This window comes from Pteropus alecto, unplaced genomic scaffold, assembly GCF_000325575.1.
Source record: "Pteropus alecto unplaced genomic scaffold, ASM32557v1 scaffold76, whole genome shotgun sequence".
In the NCBI taxonomy this organism is placed as follows: domain Eukaryota; kingdom Metazoa; phylum Chordata; class Mammalia; order Chiroptera; family Pteropodidae; genus Pteropus; species Pteropus alecto.
The window spans coordinates 2,048,893-2,071,510 of NW_006443138.1; the positions used below are offsets into that span (position 1 = coordinate 2,048,893).

General features: G+C 38.1%; 1 protein-coding gene and 1 long non-coding RNA gene across 2 annotated transcripts in view; one reads left to right on the forward strand and one right to left on the reverse strand.

Moving 5' to 3' along the window:
- Positions 1-22,618, forward strand: part of LOC112472279 — a 71,770-nt gene that overhangs the window by 2,352 nt on the left and 46,800 nt on the right. The window lies entirely within an intron of this gene.
- Positions 10,580-22,618, reverse strand: part of PPM1H (protein phosphatase, Mg2+/Mn2+ dependent 1H) — a 257,658-nt gene continuing 245,619 nt past the window's right edge. The window contains exon 11 of the mRNA XM_015598468.2: positions 10,580-17,298. Within this exon, the coding sequence (XP_015453954.1) occupies positions 17,281-17,298 (18 nt within the window). The 3' untranslated portion in view covers positions 10,580-17,280. The remainder of the gene's footprint in view (positions 17,299-22,618) is intronic.

The window sequence follows — 22,618 nt, forward strand, 5'->3', positions numbered from 1 at the left end:
GCTGTCTCTCGGGGCCGGTCTGGATCCAGCTGGCGCCTGGCTGCGCTTTTTCCGCCCATTTCCTGCTTTCGAGCGGCCGAGGGAACGAGCTTCTCTTAGGGCAGAGGAGGGAGCGGCTGCCTCCGCCAGGACCCCGCCTCACGTCTTCTCTTTCCAGAGCGGGCGGTTACGTGGAGAACCCCCGATCCGGCCTGTGACCTCAGGGGCTGCCGGGGCGCGGCGCTAGGCGGGGTCTCCGGGCGGGCGCGGGGCGGCGGGCAAGGGCAGGGGCGCCGGGCGGACGTCGGCGGCGGAGGAAGGATGGAGGAGCGCCGGAGCCGTGTCACTCAACCTCAGCGTGGTCCGGCGCCTCCCCGACACCATGGCCCTGGCTGAGGTAGTAGTTTGTGCTGTTGGTCGGGTTGTGACATTGCCCGCTGTGGAGATAACTGCGCAAGCTACTGCCTTGCTAGTGCTGGTGATGCTCAGCGCCGCGGAGGACAATGGCTGGGAATCCCCTTTGTTTTCCGGGGCGCGGGGACAGCCCGCTGAGCCCCTGCGCTCGGCCGGCGCGGCCACCAGGGAAACCGTTTAACATTTTCCCGGAGGGAGGAAGGAATTGCGGGGAGAGGGGTGGACGGGGACGTTTTAAAAACGGGAGAAAGAGCTAAGCCGTTGAGTTCGCTTTTTACTCTTGAAGAAAAGAGTGAAATTGTGTAAGATAATGACACAGACAACTTTTCCACTCTAATTTTAACTCCTCTTTCAGTAGGGGTTGCAGGATTTCGTTTGTACCTGTTTTAGTTGATGCTTTAGCTGTAGATCGGAGTAGAGCGAACTATCTTGTTCTGAACTGGCGTTGGGGGCAGAATAGTAGACCCATTAATTATCAAGTTTATGTCTTAAAACATTTTAAGTCTGGCTTTTGATGTTTCCTCGGTAAATTTAAGAGTGTTTAAAAAATGTAAATCTAAAGCAATTTAACTTTTCTATTTAAACTTTGTTTTGCAACTCCTTGAATGAGATTGAATTTATAGTTAAATGCACTACTGAGATTTTTTTAATGAGGCAAATAAATCGTTTCTACAGTGTGCTGAGTGTTTTTTCTTTTTAGTTTAATTTTGGGGGCTTAAATTCTTTGGTGTAGTGGGGTTTTTTTGCCTTTGATTCTCATAATAATTTTTAATTTATGTCATTTTATCTATTGATATAAATTAATAGATTGCATTTTAGTATGGACGGAAAGGATCTAGGTAGGAGTTAAAAGTATGAGTTCTGGATACTTTGGTTTTACAATCCAGTAACGTTGAGGTACCATTACTCCAAATAGGAAAATAAAATTTCGATAAAATTTAATTTGGATAGCTAACGAAATTACCTGGTATTTGAAATACACCGAAGTCTGTCTTGGTGGAAAAGAAGGTAATTGTATCTTTTATATTTTCATTTCACTGAGATACATCAGTTGTAAATTTTTAGAACTTAAACTGACCTGGTTTTGATTTGTGCAGAATAATTAGCTGTGAATGTAATCACAGTTTTCTGTGGTTTAAATTTTGATACTTAATTGGAAAAAATTCTTAGCAATTCTTTACTAAGAAGAAGGCACATATAAAGGAGAAAATTTTAAAGAACCAACTGAATTCCTTCTGTCCCCTTCAATAGGAGTCAGATGCATTTGTAATTCAAAAGTGAGCTGTCTAATAAGTATGCATTGATTTGGTTTGGTTTAGCTTAGAGCGATAACCTTACTCGATCTGATCTCATCTGGATGGAGCTACCTCATTATGGAAAGGACAGTTGACCTTATGTTGAATCTTAAAATGCAGAAAATACTTAAATGTTGGCTCTTTGAGTTTGCTTGTCTGGATATCAAAGAACAAAGTAAATTCAGGACTTTATTAAGTGCCGCTTCTTTGAAAGGATGAAAATCTCAGGGTGTTATTTTAAATTTTGGTTCACAGAGAAACTAATTATAAAATTCTAATTGTACTGTAAAAACTCATTTTCCAAAACACTTTATTCAGCCAACCAAGCTAATCCTCATCCCACAGAGGTCATTTTCTTTCCTACTACACTAACATTTTATAGAGAATCAACAGTTGTTAATCTGTACCCAAAGTATTGCACGTTCTGCCAGTACTTTATAGAACTTTAATGGATCAGCAGATAGGAAGCTGTACTATATCGATGACGTATTCATAGTTTATTCTTGGCTTTTAAAGTAAATTTTATCCAAAACTATATATTGCCCACATAAGAACATTTTTGAGTTGTCGGATGTAAAGATACTTCCATTTTATTCTTGTTTGATGAGTTATAAGCGAAAATACCGGCCAGTACTTTATAGAACTTTAATGGATCAGCAGATAGGAAGCTGTACTATATCGATGACGTATTCATAGTTTATTCTTGGCTTTTAAAGTAAATTTTATCCAAAACTATATATTGCCCACATAAGAACATTTTTGAGTTGTCGGATGTAAAGATACTTCCATTTTATTCTTGTTTGATGAGTTATAAGCGAAAATACCGGCCCAGGCAGCTTGTTTTTAGTACCATAGCTGTATTCATGCTTTAATCTCCAGTTTTAAAAATGTACCAGCCTTTCCCTTTTACATTTCTCTATATACGGGTGAATTCTATTACCTAGTGAACATTTTTACTGTTGACAAGATGAATTTGTCTTATTAAAAATGCAACTTTTCAAACTTGGTATTTTTGACATTTATCTGGCACAATTAACTTTTTCTGTTAAAGATCTATTATGGTGTGAGTTAGCAAAAAGCCACTAATGGAAAAGAATAAGGCAGTATTTTGAGTCCCCTTCTCAGTACGAGACCAAATAAAAGCTGGGTTGTGGTAATATTTTAATGTCATCTTTAATTATGGGAAATACAGATGGTATATGTGGCAGGGGTCCCCAGCCCCCAGCCTGTGGACCTGTACTGGTCCATGGCCTTTTCGAACTGAGTCGTACAGCAAGAGGTGAGCAGCAGGCAAGCTAGTGAAGCTTCATCTGTATTTGCAGCTGCTCCCCAGTGCTAGCATCACTGCCTCAGCTCCATCTCAGATCATCAGGCATTAGATTCTCATAGCACCAGTCCCTGGTGTCAAAAAGGTGGGAACTGCTGGTATATGAGATACTTGGAGAGGATTCTTGGGGACCACAGTTTTGCTTCATGCCCCAAAGTGAGAGTTCCTGGTTGTTAACCTTATATATAAAAACTTTATAAACTACTTAAATATAAAATTACCTTTTGGCAGGTAGGCAAGACTGACCAGTCAGGGTGGACTCAGGACATGTGTCTTGTAGAGTAGCCCCAAAAGAATCATCGCCGAAGGAACCTGGCAGCCCGGATTAGCTCTTTAGTGTAAAGGAACATGGTGCCAAGAAAGTTGTGAGATTTCTACATAACTACACATTCTCTCCCCCTATTGTTTATTATACCATACCTCCATAGTAAAGAAACCTGGGTGGTATTGTTATTTTACTTTTCCCATTGAACATTCTGTAATTCCTGCAACAAAAAGGAAATAGGACAATTGTCTTCAAAGTGAATTAGGCCAGATCAGTAATACCCAGGAGAATTATGTCCATTGTTATAAAACTTTAAAAACCATAGGTGCCTCTGCTGTGTAGATAATTAAGGCAAAAATATAACAATCACCTGAATGATTGTCTAATGCCATTCATAAAGTGTTTTTGTTAGATTATCACTTAGGCACCATGGGAAAAACAATAATTATATGGCTAGGTTACCACCCCAAAGGAAAACAATTAGAAAAGATCTAGCATGACATGCTTAAGAATCAAAATGTGAGTGGATCAGAAAAACATTTAGTGATCTACTTGACCTTTGAGACCTGGCAGAAAAAGGGTGGAAGCTGAGGGGAGAGAGGTATGGACCTCTTAGAACAGATCATGTAGCTTTGAGAGGTCTCTTGATTATGTTTGTAGCCTCTCGTAGTCTAAAAGTGGGTAGGCAGGCTAGAAGTGGAATTGAGATCTTGGAGATGAGCAATACAATTGTAGTTGATAGTGAGAACTCTGGGTGGCTTACATTTTAATCTTGTTATATCTGCTACTAATATGCTGGAGTGTTATTCTAACAAATACTGCTAGTTCCACATGGAATATAGTGTGCTTTCTTATCTCAAGTTGAATTAAATAAATATATATATACACACATATATATATTTTTTTGGTTAAATTTTCAATTAACAGTGACCTTTCTTTGAAAGAGCTGTTTTGTTCAGATGTAATGGAATTGCGCCACACAGACTTCTGGCTACTAAATTTGTAAATAGGATCCTTTTACACTGCACCATTGACATCCAACAGTACAAATTTGGTCTTTTAATTATATATGGACAAAAGCAAGATTAAGAGCTTTGTATTGATTTTAAAGGATCGGTTTCTAGATCTCCTTATTCAACCTCAAATAACACTTTCTGAAAATGTTTACTTTTAGTCAGGTTTCAAATTCTGTTCCATTCAAATATAATCGAGAGTGTTTTGTCATGGGAGTCAGTGTTTCTTAGAAGACCACATAGTGTCAAATGTCACTGAAAGTAAATTAGGGAATAAAAAGTGCCCATGGACTTTGGTCATTTAGATCATGTAATGCCGCATTTTCTGTTAGAGATTTTCTAACTGCTCTTTGGTTGAATAACAAACCACAATTATGTGCATTTCATACTACTTTGAACATAACTAACAAAAGTCAAGATTCAGAGGTTGCTATTTCAATATTCTGCACACTTAAAAGCCCTCATTAAATAAAATACATAGTAGTAACACTATATATATAGATGTATACATAATAGTAATATTAACTTAATGTTATCCAAATAGCAGAAAGAACTAAGCTCTTAAGAAACATACATAAGCAGAAATACATCTTCCTGTTTTTTAAAAACAAATTTACATACTGTTTAATAAGACTAGGTGAATAGAATAAGAATCCTGTCTACTTTTAGTTTCTTTTTTTAGTGAATAAAATGCATACAGGATATGTTCCAGGTAAATCCATTCATTTTATTAAGTATATTGATTACCTATTATATGCCAGGCACTGAGGATACACAGTAGACTAAAACGAATAAATCTCTCCCCATAATTCAATGTGTATTCTTTTGGGAATACATTTGTTTATGATAAAAGTGTAGTGAACACTATCCATGGGTTACTTGGGTTGTTTTCATACCTGAGTTCCACTCAGGTACCTACTTTAGAGCCCTTGCTCCAGAACACTCAGTATTGTGGGTAAACCGTTTTCCTAACCATTCTTATTGCAATTGTACTAGCATTTAGAAAATTATAATAGTTTAGTCTCACTAGAGCATCACAAAATGTGACGTCTGGTTATGCACAATCTTTAGATTTCTTCACAAGGTAGTCAGACATCATGTTTTGTGACGTATATTCTAAATGTAAGAGTTCAAAGAAGCAAGAGTTCCCCCGACTATGGTGTTGAGCTGGCTCATAGAATGCACCTCCTTAGAGCAGAAGTGTCAGGTTATTGTGGTACAAGCAATGGAGAACCGGTTTTGAGCCTTTCCAGGACTGAGTACAGGAGAGAGAATCAAGTATTTATCCTGCCTTACACAGATTACACCTTAGGGTAACTAAATAGTTGTGGGGAAGATTTTCTTACAGAATAATTCCCACTTAAAAATACAGACAGTATGATAGAAATAGGACATTAGCATTTTGCAACAGCTAATGAAATAATCAAGCTAGGCCTCCTCAATGGCTGCTAGAACTATTAAGTGAAATGCTGATGAGGAGTAATGTAATGCATGGATCCATCAGACTACACCTGAACCTGCTGATCAGTTCTTAACATTACAAAAATAGAGACAACTAGACATTCTGTGCCTCCTGAGGTGATAGAAAAGAAGTACAGAATGCCATCCGTGAAGTTCAGATTATTGAACTTGACTCTCCTCAAGCTTCTAGATCTGACTACTAGTTTATAAGAAATTTAAGATACAGAGGAAAACGTTAAATCACAAGGTGCAATTAGCAAAATCCACACTGGAAAATTCCACAGGACAAATGACATGACTTGAAAAAAGAAGGAGAGCCAATAAATTAAAATGGACATTTTTTTTTTTTTTAATTACGGCTCTTGTAGTAATTTACTGTAGCTCTCTAATATACCGTTGCCCCTTGAACAATATGGGTTTGAACTGTGGGAGTCTACTTAAATGTGGATTTTTTTCAATAAACATACACTGAGCCCTTTGTATTCCCAGATTTCCATCCTAGAGTTCAACCAACTGTTAATGGAAATAATATTTTCTGTCCACCATTGAGAATCTTCAGATGTGGTGGGCCAACTGTATGTGTTGATCTATACCATTTTTATATAAGGGACTTGAGCATCTGCAGTTTGGTATCCACTCAGGTTCCTCGTGGATACTGAGGGATGACTGCAGTTAAGTTTTTGGAGAGTCAGAAGTTATGCATATATTTCAGGCTGTGTGAGAGTCAGCGCCCTTAATCCCCATGTTCAAGGTTCAACTACACACACAACATGGGAAATACATGATTATTAACATCATGTCACATTAAGACCAAGAAGCACTAATTAGGAAAAATGTAGAGGATAAACAAGTTTCTGTGTATGTTTCTTTTATTTTGCCTCTGATGGTTCTTTTTTGGTTCCTCAGTATCCAAACAGACTTTTTTTAAAATAAAGTTTTGTGAACTACGGGGCATCTTCAAATATTCCATATGAAGAGATGACTGATATCCACATCTGATTCGTACTCATAACTGACACCTCTCTGGAGAGCACCTAAGATGTGGGCTGAAATCATTATCTAATGAACTTGAGATTTTCAACCTTACTCCCATATCTCTTTTCTTAATTAACAGATTAACAACTCACCTATTATGACTCTTTCATTTCTCTCTGCCCTTCATCTCATTAGCTCAGGTATCACCTTGTATATTCAACCCATTCTGTTTGTCTTTTTATTTTTAAATTGAGCTATAATTGACATAGCATATTAGTTTTACTTGTACAACATAATGATTCGATATTTGTATATATTGCAAAATCACCATAATGGTTCTACTTAACGTCTGTCATCATACATAGTTAAAACATTTTATTTTTTGTGATAAGAACTTTTAAGATTGATTCTTAGCAATTTTTAAATATACAGCACAGTGTTAGCTATATTCACTATGCTGTACCTTACATTCCCATAACTTATTTTTTTTATAACTGGAAGTTTGTAATTTTTGACCCTTTTACTCATTTCACACCCCTGCCATCCACCGCTGCCCCACTACTGTCTGGCAACCACAGTCTGTTCTCTGTATCTGAGTTCAGGTGTTTGTTCATTTTTAAAATGGCACATATAAGTTAGATCATAGGGTATTTGTTTTTCTCTGACTTATTTCACTTGGCATAATGCCCTTAAAGCCATCTATGTTGTCGCAAATGGCAATATTTCATTGTGTGTGTTTATCACATTTTCTTTATCCATTCATCCATCAGTAGACACTTAGGTTGTTTCTATATCTTGGCTATTGTAAATAATGCTACAATGAATATGGGGGTGCATATATCTTTTAGAGTTAGTGTGTTTGTTTTCTTGAAATAGGCTTAAAGAGATTCAAGCATCCAATTGCAATGTGTAGAACTTGTTTGAACCCTGATTTAATCAAATCCAACTGCAAAAGGTATATATATGAGACAACTGGGATAATTTAAATATAATATTTGAAGTTAAAGAATTATTAATTTTCAATAATAGTTGTTATGGTTGGTTTTTTTTTTTTTTAAACCTTTTAGGACATGCATTCTAAAGAATTTATCAATGAAAAGATATGATATCTAGAATTTGCTTCATGATTCAAAATAATTCATGGGATAGAGGGGGCATGTATATGGATAGGAGTATGCTGAAAGAAAATTGCTCTTGTGTTGGTGTTTGTTGAGCCTGGGAGATGGGTACACGGAGGCTCTTTATACTATTCCACTTTTGTGTATGTTAGGTATGTTCCATAATAAAAACTAAAAACAACAAACAACAATCAAACAGATCAAGAGAAAGAAAGGATCCCGTGGTTAAGAAAGAGCCAAAGGGAAGAGTGAGAACCCATACAAAACCACACAAAGATTAATAGGATGCATCCATGGGTATTTACTATTTTAAATCTGGGATTTAAGTTGTTTAGAGGAATTACTATTGGAATACTATTGAAATACTTAGAGGAATTACTAAGGATAATTACTATTGTATAGATGCTATAACTACCAGTACCTTTAGTATCTTCTAGTGACTATGCATGAACCCCGTGGAGTTCATTAGGCTTGACTTGACTAAATAGTCCTTAAACTCTTCTTGATTCTGCGTTATAACCCCTTCCTTGGTAATTTTCTTCCTTCATTACCATTTTGTTTTAGGGATTAAAGGGAATTAAAGCTACCATTTCCAAGGTTAGGAATTCTCTAGTAGTCAAGTCAGACCATAAATAGGAATGCAAAAAGCTAAAAAGTCTTCCACCACTCTCAGGAAATCACACACCCAAGAAAAACATATTATCCCAAAAGTTAGCATGCAAGTTCCAAAATGACTCCTTGGCGTTTTCATCTGTTGTCCTTGTTTTCCTTTATCATGTCCCTCTTTTTAAAAAAAAAAAAATTAATAGAAGAATTTTCATCTTTATGTGACTTTGGTAAAAATATTCCCCTTCTCCAAAAATCATGGTCAATTGGATGTATCAAGGTAGTTGTCATCAGATGTGAGGTCTTACGTATTTTTCTAATGTAAGGAGAAGTAAGCCAGAAAAGTAAGGTGGTGGTCTTATAGGTACATATGTGGTTTGTGCACTGTGAAACCTGTTGGAAGGAGTTAAGATGATGAAATGCATACAGTTGAGCTAGGCTAAGTAGAAAGTCATGTTGGAGAGTAGATGGAGTTTTGAAGTGCTAAGAAAATGATTTAATGAAACTGGGACTGTAAAATTCCTAGAAAGAATATGGACTGATTTCTTCTAGAATTTAGGAGCTCTAGGAATAGAAAAGAGCAAGAACAAGAAGAGATTAACTTGAACACCAGAGCTCCACCACTGGACAAACATGGAGAAAAGGTTGGTTTTCAGGAACAATGAAAAAGGATCTGAGATCATTCACTCAATTTTTTTTAAAACAATTGTTAATTTGTGTGTTTATAAAGTATCAAAATGAAAAAGTGCTTTTCTATGTGAGGAAATAAACATGTATATAAATAATTGAAAACTAAAACAAGTGCCATGTAGATCTATATACAGGAACATGCTATGGGGATGCGGAACACTGAGCAATTAATTTCCATCATGAACGGGATCGTTACAAAAGACAAGAATAAACATGTTTTCACTATAACAAGAGTGAATAAATAGATATTTCTGGATATAAGAACAGCATGAGAAAAGTTATGGATACATGAAAAGGCATGGACTATCAAGAAGCGTATATGGGTGTTATATAGGAATCTGGGGTCAGGAGCATGGACAGTGGGATAGACAGGCTGGAAATATGGTTATGGTCTAGATCATGAGTGACCCGCAAGAGTAAGGAGTTTTTACTTTTTTTATTGAGTTATAATTGACATGACATTAGTCTCAGGTGTACAATATAATGATTTGGTATATGTACATATTGCAAAATGATCACCATGTTAAGTCTAGTTACCATCCATAACCACACATTGTTATAAATTTTTTTCTCGTGATAACTTTTAGGATCTACTCTCTTAGCAACTCAAATATATGATACAGTAATATCAACTTTAGTCACCATGCTGTATATTACATCCCATGACTTATTTTATAACTGGAAATCTGTACCTTCTGACCACCTTCACTCATTTTGGCCAACCCCCACCCCTTGCCACTGGCAGCCACCAATCTGTTCTCTGTATCTATAAATTCATTTTTATTTTTGTTTTTTAGATTCCACATATAAGTGAGATCATAGGTATTTGTCTTTATCTGACTTATTTCACTTAGCATAATTTCCTTAGGTTCCATCCATGTTGTAGCAAATGGTCAAGAGTTTGTTCTTTTTTATGGCTGAATAATATTGTATGTGCATGGGTGTGCACCCGTGTGTGTGTGTGTGTGTGTGTGTGTGTGTGTGTGTGTGTGTGTGACATTTTCTTCATCCATTGATAGCCACTTAGGTTGCTTCCACGTCTTGGCTGTTGTAAATAATGCTACATTAAACATGGGGGTACACATCTTTATGAGTTAGTGTTTTCATTTCCTTTAGGTAAATGCCTATAAGTGGGTTTGCTGGATCATATGGTAGTTCTATTTTTACTTTCTTGAGGAACCTCCATACTGCACCAATTTACATTTCCACCAAAGGTGCATGAGGGTTCCCTTTTCTTCACACCCTCACCAACACTTACTTTTTGTTTTTTTGTAATTAGTCTTTCTAACAGATGTGAGGTGGTATCCCATTATGGTTTTGATTTGCACTTCCCCTATGATTAGTGATGTTGAGCACCTTTTCATGTAGCTGGTCATCTGTATGTTTTCTTTGAAAAGATATCTATGGATCCTCTGCTCATTTTTAAATTGAATTGCTTTTTTTTTTTGCTATTGAGTTGTATGAGTTCTTTATATATGTTGGATATTACCCCTTACTGGATATGTGATTGGCAGTTATTTTCTCTAATTCATTAGGTTGCCTTTATGACTTTTCTTTAGGAATAAGAAACAATTACGGCTTTTGAGGAGAGAAGTTATACGAGGGCCAAAGAAAATTGAACATTTAAAACTTGAGGGAGGTGGTAGAGGAAGAAGGATTGTTCATTGTGAGATGAGAATGTTGGTAGGCAGATAGAGGAAAAACGAGAAGAAATACGGAGATTAGAGATTGACTGTATAATAGAAAAGGGATACTTGATAGGACAAAATCCTCTTTTATTTTGGTATCTATTTTGTAAGGAAAATCTATATAGTAAAAGCATCCTAGAGGTATGTTTGCTGTTCTGTCTGTGGTAACCATCTGCAAACACATTCGAATGTGCTTTAAAATAGGGCCAACGTTTTCTATAAAGGGCCAGATAGTAAATATTTTAAGGCTTTGCGGGCCACATATGGCCTCTATTGCATATGCTGCTGCTTCTCCTTCTTCCTCTTTACAAACATAAAATTATTTTCCGCTCATAGGCCATACTAAAATAGGCCATAGGCTACATTTTGCCTGCAGGCCATAGTTTGCTGACCCCTGCTTTAGAACAAGGCTTTCTTGTCCTGATGAAACATTTGGTGTTATCCTTCCCTTTTCTCTCTTGCTTCTTTTTCTTCTCTCTCCTCTCTTTCTCTCTCATCTTCTCCCCTAACCTCCCTTCCTTTCCTCTTTCCTCTCATTGAAGAAAGAAATAGATCTTTCTTGGAGAATAAAAAGTTGGAATACTTTAATACATTTGACTGTATGTGACCCTAGACCTGCTTTTGACTATCATCACTCAGATTTGTGACTATAACTGCCAGCCATTTGGGGACATAGGATATAGCATGGTTTCAGTAACAGTTCTTAAGCCTTTCTTTCTGTCCTTTCTTTTTTCCTTTTTACCAGCTGTGGTAGTTTAAAACATATATGCAAGTTATTTGACACTTTTTTCATGAAAAAAAAAAAAGTTTATGTTCCTTTTTCTTGAACCTAAGCAGCATTTGTGACTGACTCAACAAATATAGAATGTGACAGAAGTCACTTTGCAACTTCTTAGACAGGATCATAAAAGGTGACAGAACTTCTGTCTTCCCCTCTCCCTCTATGACATATACTTTTGGAGCTCTGAGCTGCCATGTAAGTACAACTACCCTGAAGCTTCCATGCTGAAAATGCCATGGGGAGATCACATAGAGATAGGGAGAGATGTTGGAGGAATCCCAGCTGTTCCTGCCCCCAGCTATTTAAGTGTTCCCAGATCAGGTGCCATACAGATGAATGAGCAAGACTTCAGATGATTTCAGCACCAGCTACCATCTGGCTGCAGCCTCATGAGACACCCCATGCAAGAATCATCTAGTTAAGCTTAGTCAAGCCCCAGAACCATGAGAGAGGATAATAAAGTTGTGGATTTTTTAAATTAAAGTTTTGAGGTGATTAGTTAGCAATAGATAACCACAACTGATTTGGGGACCTGGAAATTGAGGATTACAATAACAAAACCTAAAACATATGACAGTGACTTTGGAACTGAGCTATAAGTATAACTTGGAAGGGTCTTGAAAAGATTAGTAGCAGAAGTCCAATGGCTCTTGAGGTTAACAGTAGGGATTAAAGGAAAAGTGAAGGAAAAATTATTAACATGGGAGGAAAAACCCTTGTTAATAAAAAACTGTTGCCTGTGATAATGTAGAAATAGAAAATATATCTAATGAACTGATGGATTGGCCTGATGAGTTTTCAGGTTAAAGGTTAAAAGCTTCCTGGTTTCTCTTAGTTGTATATCATAAAATACAGATAATGGTGAGGTTTAAAAGAAATCACTCAGTGTTCAGGCAAGATTTAGAGGAAATATACAGGAGTCAGGAATTTCTGGGTTAGAAAATAAAACCTTTTTCTGGTGATTAGTCTTTCCTAGCCAAATATTCCCAAACTCAAAAAAGGTCTTAGGACAAAAGTCAGATTCACAGCCCTGTTATAAAAACAACTCAGAGTAAAGATGAAGCTAAAGATATGATTGTAAAAGTCTTTATTAAGACCCCAGAAGAACTTAAGGTGATTCCTTCTGAATCCTTGCAAAAAGACAAAAGCTTTAGACAGTAGGCATTCTAAGAATATTAGGACATTGATCCACAGCAGCTTTCCAGGGAGCCCCTGGTAGAGAACATTTGTCGACGTGGATTTTGCCTAATGAAGTAAACCCCAAGAAGATCAGTAAGGTTCATAGTAAACTTACAAAGCTTTTAAAAGAATTATACTTCTAAAAATATTGCCGCTTGGACTGTAAGGAACAGAGATGGCTTCAAAATGAAAAGGTTTTAGATCCTGGAACTTCCTAGGCAGGAAGTAGGCTCATCAAACTACTGAACTTAAAATATGGACTATATTTTATAGAATAGGAAGGATAACTCAGAGGATGGAGCCAAGAGCTGAGGAGAATCACTGCCGGTAGTAGAAGTAATCAAGGAAAAGGCAATATATGCCCAGCTGGATTTGCAATGGACCAGAGAATGCCTTTTACTTTCTCTTTTTGAGCGATAATGTTTATAATGGTTATATTATGCCTACCTCACCATATGTATTTGGTGTGAGACAGATGATTTGTCTATAATTCACAGATTTTTAGACCAAGAAGATGGTACTTTTCTTCTAGGAAGAAGTACTTTTCTCATTGCTTTTCTTCCTTATTTATTTTTTTTTAAACTTTAAATCACATAGTAAAACAAAAAATATATATATGAATGTAGCTTGGATGACTGTAAAGAAGCACAACAATTCTCCATCCTCTTGAATTTCATATGTTGGTATATGCTAAGTACCTAGCACAGGGCCTGCCTGGTGTGTAATTGTTTTTTGAAATGTTGGTTTCCTTTGTCATCATCTTTACTTATGGAATCCAGTGCCTTCATGTCGACTTCTAGTTCACCAGGACTTTCTACCCCTACAACCCTCTTCCTTCATGCCACCCCCACCCCCACCCCAGGCCTCTTTATATGCTGAAGACATTTTCTGGCTTTTTATTATCATCTAAACTCTGAACTTGCCTACTTTACTTAAAAAAACAAAAAAACAGCAACTAGATAGTTAATATAAATAATGCGAAAGAGTTAACACAAAAATTTTACTTGGATGACAGCAATAGCAGCTTTCAGTATTTACCCTACGAAGTAAGCAGAAATTTCAAGCCCTTTTGTAGGCCACTTGAATCTATTTTAGGTAAAGACCCTTAACTTGATGCTCAAGTCGTGATATTCATATCCCTTACTAATGGAGAGTTACCATTGTTAAAGGACACAATATAGTGTAGAAAACGGTGCTAAAATCTATCCTGGCTCCTTACCACATTATGGGCCATCATAACGTGGCCCATAAGCCCTGGGGGCTGGGTCAAATGTATCTCATTGCCTCTTCCCCAGCATTTTGTATAGGATTCTAATTTAATTAAACTATAATGTTAATAGCAATGTCAAAGAGGAAAACCTAAAAGAAAGTGGGTTTTGAAGGAAGGGGGACTGGAAAAGAGAAGGGAAGTTTTACCTGAATTGTTTTGCCTTGGAAAATAAATGTGAGTCATGCGCTAATGTGAGTCAGTGAACATGTGTACAGTTGACCCTTGAACAACATTGGTTTGAACTGTATGGATCCTCTTATGCATGAGTTGTTTTTCAATAAATACTGTAAGTATTTTCTCATGTTTTTTTAATGACAAATTTTCTGTAGCGTACTTTATTGTAAGAATACAGTAAATAACAAAATATGTGTTAATTGACTGCTTATGTTATGAGGTTTCCAGTCAACAGTAGGCTATTTGTAGTTAAGTTTTGGGGGAGTCTAAAGTTATATGTGGATTGTTGACTTCACAGAGACATAGTGCCCCTAACCCGCACATTGTTCAAAGGTCAGCTGTACATAATACACCTTTCTTTATTTAGCCAGTATTATTGAGTATCACTATGTGACTCCTCCAATTTAATAGCTTTTATGAGGATAAGCTAAATTAGAGAGACCACTTATTCTGAAGGACAGGGCCCAGTAACAGTTTAGTGTCATGCATTGCGTAGGAGGACCTGGGGAACACGCCGATTTGCCACACCTTAGGGAAGGTTTTGCATAATGTTAGATCATGTCTCTTACTGCAATGCATATACATTCTTAGATTTAAAAATAATACTGAGTTCTCAGGAAAATTTAGTTTCATCAATAGTAGCATCTTTCCATAAACTAAAAACTTACAAAGCCTTAGTTAAAAAGAAACTGTCTAATTTTAAGAATGAATGTATTACTAAGTGAATTTAATTCACGAAAGGAATTTTTCCTAATATTTAGGCTGTTATTGGTTTTGGCTTTGTTTTTAATTAACATTTTTAATCATTCGCTTTGGTCAAATATTGAATTTGAGTTCCAAGATACATCTTCTCTGAGGATGCAGTCTAAAGACACCAAATAGTAGAAAACCAGAATTTTCAAGTTTTGTACAGCAGTGCACTCTAGTCCTTCAGTGGCAAACAGTATGTGTGACTTTTTCATGTTCTACAAAATTGAGCTACTCCTTCCTGATTTTTGTCTTTTTCAAATTTCTTTGCTCAGTTTCTTTATTTTGTCCCTCTTGTTTGCCTAATTTTTTCATTTCTTCCTGTATAATGTATAGCTTGTCTTTGTGGTGAAGTGATGAGGCATTAGAAACAAGGGGTGGACACACAGTTATATTCCGTTTCATCACGGGACTCTAGGCAGGTCACAAATCAGGAAATTGGGGAAGTCAGAGCTGGTTAGGGATTAGCCGACTGAGGAGGCATAAGCCAGACTGGGTGACTTTGGGGCCTGGGCAGTGGAGCTCCTACATGTTTCCATTGCTGCCACCTACCTTGTAGGCATTAGGTGATCCAGCAGCGAGAGTAATTCTGGGCAGGAGTCAGGTAACCAGAGTGTAATTTCCTCTTTCTGCTATTGAATAGCTGCGTGACCTCAGGTGAATTTCTTAACCTCATTTGTCCTCAATTTCCTTGTTTGTAATACCTACCATGAAAGATTATTAGAAGGATCACAGATAATATACCTAAAGTGCCCAATAAATGGGCACTGGGAAATGGCCACATTGACATTTTAAAGAAATGTTCAGGAAATGACTCAGAAAATGATAAAAAGCAGAAATGTATTATTTTCTTTAAAAATTATTCCTTGGTAATTTTAACTCTTTCTCTCCTTCCTAATTGTGATATCTACCAACATTGTCAAAAACAATACCCAATCCGATGTTTTTCTTGTTGATTGAAGTCTAACCTATCTGAGACTAGAAAACCCCTCCTTGCTTGCTACAAATTTCTATAGCAATTGTATTACTTTACTTGGATTAACAAATAAATAGCCAGGAGTCATTTTGCATGACAAGTTTCTAGTTCTAAAGAAATTATAAAACTGACCCAAATAATTGGGTCCCCTGGGACTGTGGATTTGTATATTGCCCCTTCATTAGAGTGCCAGACCCTCTCCACTGCCTTTCAGGGCAAAGAGGCAAGACCACTGAGAGCTGTACAGCATTGGTAGGAGGAGGGTGGGGCCAGGTGACTTGCTGATAGTATGAGGAGCTCCTGCAAGAGGGGCTCTGTCTTTGCCTAAGTCCTATTACTATTGTGACAAGTACTGTTTTAGCCAAAGCAATAAGTCTTCCCTTCTTTAAATGAGAGATGGTTATTAGGATTGTTACTTTCGTTTCCAACAAACCTGTAGAAGAAAAAACAAATAACTGACATGCAGAGTTCTTGTTTTTTAAGAATACTAGGGAAAATTTGAAACAGTGTAGTTTCAGGAAGGTTATACAGTATTTATGGTCCTCCCCCTCAATGATTTCCACATCCTAATCCCCAGAACCTATGAATATGTTAGGCTACATGGAATTAAATGCAGATGGAGTAAGGTTGCTAATCAACTGACTTTAAATTAGGTAGATTATCCTAGATTATCCAGTGAGCCCAATTTAGTCACAGTGGAATAAGGAGGCAGAAAAGCCAGAGTCAGAGAAACATACTTCAGAAGGAAGGGGGCCATGAGCCCAAACATGCAAGTCATCTCTGAGAGCCGGAAAAGGCAAACACATCTTCACCTAGAACCTTCAGAAAACCCTCTTGACACCTTGATTTTAGCCCAGTATGACCTTTTTTGGACTTTTGACCTCCAGAACTATAAGGTAATTAATTTATATTGTTTTAAACAATTAAGTTTGTGGTAATTTGTTACAGCAGCAATAGAAAACTAATACAGAATTTAACTATGAACTATCTAAAATTGATGAAACAAATTTCATCTCTTTCCAGGAGAGGTGCTATTATCAGTGAAATGACAAAGCAAGAGGAAGTGGAGGAAAGCAACAGTAAAGGGCCTGCCTGGTGGGCTTGCTGACTGCTAATTACTTTGGTCATTATTTACTTCCTATCTTAATATTTATCCAGTGCCTGGCCTGAGACTATGAGCATTCTTCCCCCATTGCTTCAGTCCTCATGTCACCTCCACTTCTCTTTTCCTTTTTTGCTTGCTGCGATCCCCTTTCTTCTCATCTTTCTCTTTTTCCATCTTCCCAGTTGTCTTCTCCCCACTTTTCCTCTTCAGACAGGAGCTAGCAATGATGGCCCAGCTAGTGAGAAGAAAATGAACATTCCTACTAATTCCTTCCACACTGAGGAAGAATCTTGACTGAAAGCTAGCAAAGAACAAAAGGAATAGATAGGAAAAGAGGTGCCTGAAAACTGGATTGAAAACAGACAAGAGAGATGCCACCTCATCTTGTTAACTCACTGTTTTCCTTAGCAAAGTTATTGTAATGTACTGTACACCAGGGCTGAGTGTAATTATTCCTGTGCTCTTAGTAGTAGGGTGGAAGCTTCTCCATTTCTTTAAATAGTTAACTAACTGCACATTTAAAGGTCTTGGCAGAGTTTGGGATACAGCGTTAAGTACTCTGGGTATACCTAGCCCCATCGCCATCTGTGATCCATACAAAATTTGATACACACTTTAAGCTATTCAAATATTCATTGAGCCTCCACTGTGTATTTGGCAATGCCCCAGGTATAGGTAGTGGTGGTGGGCAGCAAGCAAGTGGCAGGACCAGTGGAGCCTGCTTTCTGGTGGAGAGTGATCTCTCGGGTATGATAAACAATTGCCTTTTCCTTGGTGCAGCATAGAAGCAGCTTACGGCAGGTCTTGCCCCGAAGACATGAGCTTATCTAATTTAGAAAAGAACAAAATCAAAATTCCTCCCCAAAGGTTAGTCAGTGACTCCGTGGGCTTCCAAAGAGTACAATATGTTCTTCCTTTGGAGTCAGGGAGGTGCTTCTGGGGCATGGGGAAAGAACACTCCATTCCACTGCCTCCAATGTGATCTCCCACATATGCCATATAATGCCTTGGCATCATTTCAATCATTTGTTATCATTTTACAAGTTTTATCAGATGACTTTATATATTGAGCAGAACCAAATCTTTAAAATGGATGACATGTCAACTTTAACGCCCCATCATGATCTAGGTATATTCCCTGGCATGGCTACATAATTCATTAGAGATGGAGGAGGAGATATAAAATGTCTAATCACCTTTATTACTACAACCCTCTAACTGGTCTTCTTGGCTTCTGTCTTTCCTTTCTCCAATCTTGCCCATGAACTTTTGCTAGAGGGATCTTTTTCAAACAACACTGGCAGCCACCTCTCCCTCTTGCTCTTGCTTCCTTATCTGAGTGAGATGCTCCTATAACACCCTACACTTCCTGCTCTGTTAGCAGTCATCATACTGAACTGTGATTACCTATTTATTCACTTGTCTGTGTCTCTTACTAAATTCTGATCTGTGGTGGCTGGCCCAGCCTGTCTTCTGTATGTTTGTATGTACACCACTTAGCCCAGATGCCCAGAAGCAAACAACTCATGTGGGGGTGTGGTAAGTGCAAGCACTGTGAACTAAGAACTCACAGTGATTCCTCATTGTTTATCAGATCACACCCTGACTCTTTGTTTCAGTTTTAAGTATAGTTGATCCTTGAACAAAGCTGGTTTGAACTATGCAGGTCAGTTGCAAACATCCATGTGTAAGTGGACCTGTGCAGTTCAAATCTGTGTTGTTGCAGGTCACCTGTGCTCTGATTTTCTTTGTATACAAGCCTTTAGATCTCTTCTTGGGCCTCTTCTGGTTCTTGCATCTTCATTCTGTGGGTTGTTTTCTCTACCTGCCCACCTGTGGTAGCTTGTCCCCAAAGATAGCTGCCATCAATTTCTCTCTTGTATACATATGCCACTCCCTCACTGAGAGATGGAGTCTGTTCCTCTGCCCCCTTGAATCTAGGCTGGCCTGTTACTAATTTCACCAGTAGAATCTGATAGAAATGACACTGCCACTTCTGGGCCTACTGATTAAAAGGACTGGCATTTTCTGCTTCCTACATCTTGAAGCCTTGACCTTACATTGATGAATCCAGGCAACTCTTCTGGAGAGAGAAGCCACATGGAGGAGCATGAGGCACCAAACCTGTGAGTGAAGAAGCCGTCTTAAGACAGCCAGCCCAGTCAAGCCTTTACTCCAGTGACCCCAGTACCAGCTGCTCTCTGACTGTAGCTGCATGGCAGGTCCCAAGCAGAACCAACCAGCTGAGTCAGCCTGTAGAACCACGAGATAACAATAGTAGTTTTACGCCACTAAGTTTTGGGATGGTTTGTTATACAGCAATAATTATCCTAAATACCATCCTTCAATGTCCTAAACACAGATTTTCTATAACGCTATTTCCTTGCTAGTCTAGGTGACATTCATCTCTCCCTTTCTAATTCCCATAGAACTTAACAGCACCACACATTTTGTTATCCAACTATACGGTATGCATCGCTAAATGACAGGGATGCATTGAGAAATGAGTTGTTAGGTGATTTCATCCTTATGTGAACATCATAGGGTATACTTATACAGACCTAGATAGTATAGCCTACTACACACCCAGGCTATATGGTATAACCTATTGCTCCTAGGCTACAGGCTTTTATAGAATGTTACTGTATTGAATACTGTAGGCAGTTATTACATAGTGGTATTAGTGTTTGTAAACATTTAAACATAAGAAAGGTACAGTAAAAATACAGTATAAAAGGTAAAATATGGCACACCTGTATAGGGCACTTCCCATGAATGAAGCTTTCAGGACTGGAAGTTGCTCTGGGTGAGTCAGTGAGTGGTGAATGAACATGAAAGCCTGGGACATTACTGTGCACTACTGTAGACTTCGTAAGCACTGTACACTTAGGCTACATTACATTTATAAAACAACATGAGATTAAATCAAGCACATGAAAAATGAGATGGTAAAACAGGAGCTGTATGAGGCTGCTGCCAGCATAACGGCACACTGATTTACAGCACTTTTTTTTCTAAGTAGAAAGAGTGCACTCTAAAATAATGATAAAAAGTATAGTATAGTAAATACATAAACCAGTAACAGTCGTTTTATTATGTCCTGTACATAATTGTATGTGCTATACTTTTATATGACTGGCAGTGCAGTAGGTTTGTTTTATACCATCAGCACAAACACATGAGTAATGCATTGTGCTATGGCATTATGATGTTACTAGGCCGAAGGAATTTTTCAGCTTCATTATACTCTTATGGGATTGCCATTGTATGTGTGGTCCGTCATTTTATGCGGTGCATTCCTGTATATGATACTATTTTTCATTTCCGGTATGCTAATATGAACTCTTGTAACCAAACTTCATGATCTCTGAAGATACCCAACAGTAGCAATATGTCTTAATTACGAAAATGTAATTAATAAGCCGTTGAACTGAATTTAAAACATTCCTGATCATTTTAGCTCTCTGCCAAATATTTTAGCTTAGACTCTTGTTCATAGTATCTCGGAGCATTCTTTCAGGTCATGGTCATGACAGGTATGTGTGGCGGCAGGCAGCCCTTGCGATCTTTGCACCTGAAAATAGTATGTTACGGTGCGGTGGTTCTCACGTGTGGTTCCAGATCAGCAGCATTAGTACCACCTGGAAACCTGTTAGAAATGTAGATTTTCAGGCCTACCCCAGACCTATTGAATTAGAAGTTCTGGGGGTGAGGCCTAGCATTCTGTATTTTTAACAAGCCTTCCAGATAATTCTGATGCATGCTAAAGTATGAACCTTACTCTTGCAGTGCAATCCTGGTTTTGAGGTCAGAAATCCTAGGTTTCTTTCATTAAACATTTATTAGACGTGCATACCTGCTTGTGCCAGGTATTACACTAGGGGCAGGGAATACTGAGATGGCTATAGTTTCATCTCTGCTCTTGTGGGTTGAGAAAGGATGGTGGTAGCAGCAATATTTACATACATATAAGTGAGACTGCCTCAAATTATTTCTACAAAACTCGCCCACTGAATGACATAGTCTTAATTTTTTTACCCTCACTTTTCCACATATGGATCAGATTCTATTATTATGAACTTAAACTTTAAGGACCCTTTTATTACAATGTGTTTATATTAAAGATCAATCAGTAGCCCATTCATTTATATATGAGTGTTCATGCTCACTGTAGTATAGAAAATCCAGGTAAGTAAGAAAATTAAAATCATTCATAATCCTACCACCCATAGGTAATAGATTATAGCTAATATCATTTCAATGTACTTTCTTCCAAATTTTTTCAATGCCTGAGTCTTTTTTTTCCTTCTTTTATATTTGCCTTATGTTTTTAGTGGCATGTTGTGAATGTTTTACATCACTTTGTTTCCTGAGGCATCAACATTTTTTGGTGAAGTGGATATAGTCATAATGATATTTGCCTTGGGAGTGAGCCTTCGAAGCATGGGTGCAGTTCCACAGTAGTAGAGACAATTGCTAATTCCTCTTTCCACTCTTGTCCTGTCCATCTTCACTTTTGTTTCTCTCTTTTCTATCAACCCCTTGGACTCCTCCCTTCTGTCTCCACCTGTCCTGCTTTTCCTCCCATCTTGAAAGCTTTGTTTTCCACCCATGCTAGCACGACCATCACCCCTTGACCAATTTTTCTTCATCCTTCACTACCTGGCGCAGTAATCAGCATGTGTGGGGAACAGCCCTTGATCCTTTCAGACTCTTAAATACATTCTCTTCTGACTTTCCACAGTGCTCTCTTCATACCTCTGTTACTGTGCTATCTCATAGGAGCATTACATATTAAGGTGTTTCCTGCCCCAGACCAGAGGCTTCTTATTCGTCTCCACATCCCCTACGATATAGGAAAGGGCTTCTGTAATGCTTGCAAAATGAATACATAAAACCTAAGTTCTGTCCAAGCCATCCAGAACTGCTTTTCACAAGCATATCCGCAAGCCCTTGGGCTATACAGGATTCTGACCTTGATCTGCAGGCGCTGTGATTCCTTCAAGGAAGCCTCTCAGAAAGCTCAAAACTCAGTCATAGAGAGAGGTATTGAACAACACAGCCAAAAAAAGAAGGAGGTACTTTCAAGTAAGATCGGAAATGGACAGTGTATGAGAATAGAGGTCTTAGAAATGCTGTCTGTGATGGCCTAGAATCCAGACTAAGGGAATGTGTGTTCTCTAAGGCAAGATTAGTACTACTACATCTTTATAGAGAAAACTAGAGCTACTACAAGACAGCCTGTGAGGTTAACTGTAAGACAAAAGAGGTGTTTTCTTTTTTCTTTAACTGAGGGCAGCAGTCAGTTCTGCAGCAATAATTTTGATACGTGACAATGAGAGGTTCAGAGGAAGGAGGAGGAGACTGGGAGGCTGAAGAGGAAGGAAGAAAGAAAAGCATTCGCTGGCTGAGTGGCCTGGGAGGGAGCTTCCCAGTGAGGGAATGAATGGGGCTGATTTTTGTTGTGATGACAGATGAGTTTCCTGCAGTGCCCTCAGAGTAGCCCAGTGGGGAAAGGCTGAGGGGCAGAATCAGACCTTTGTGCAGATGTAGGG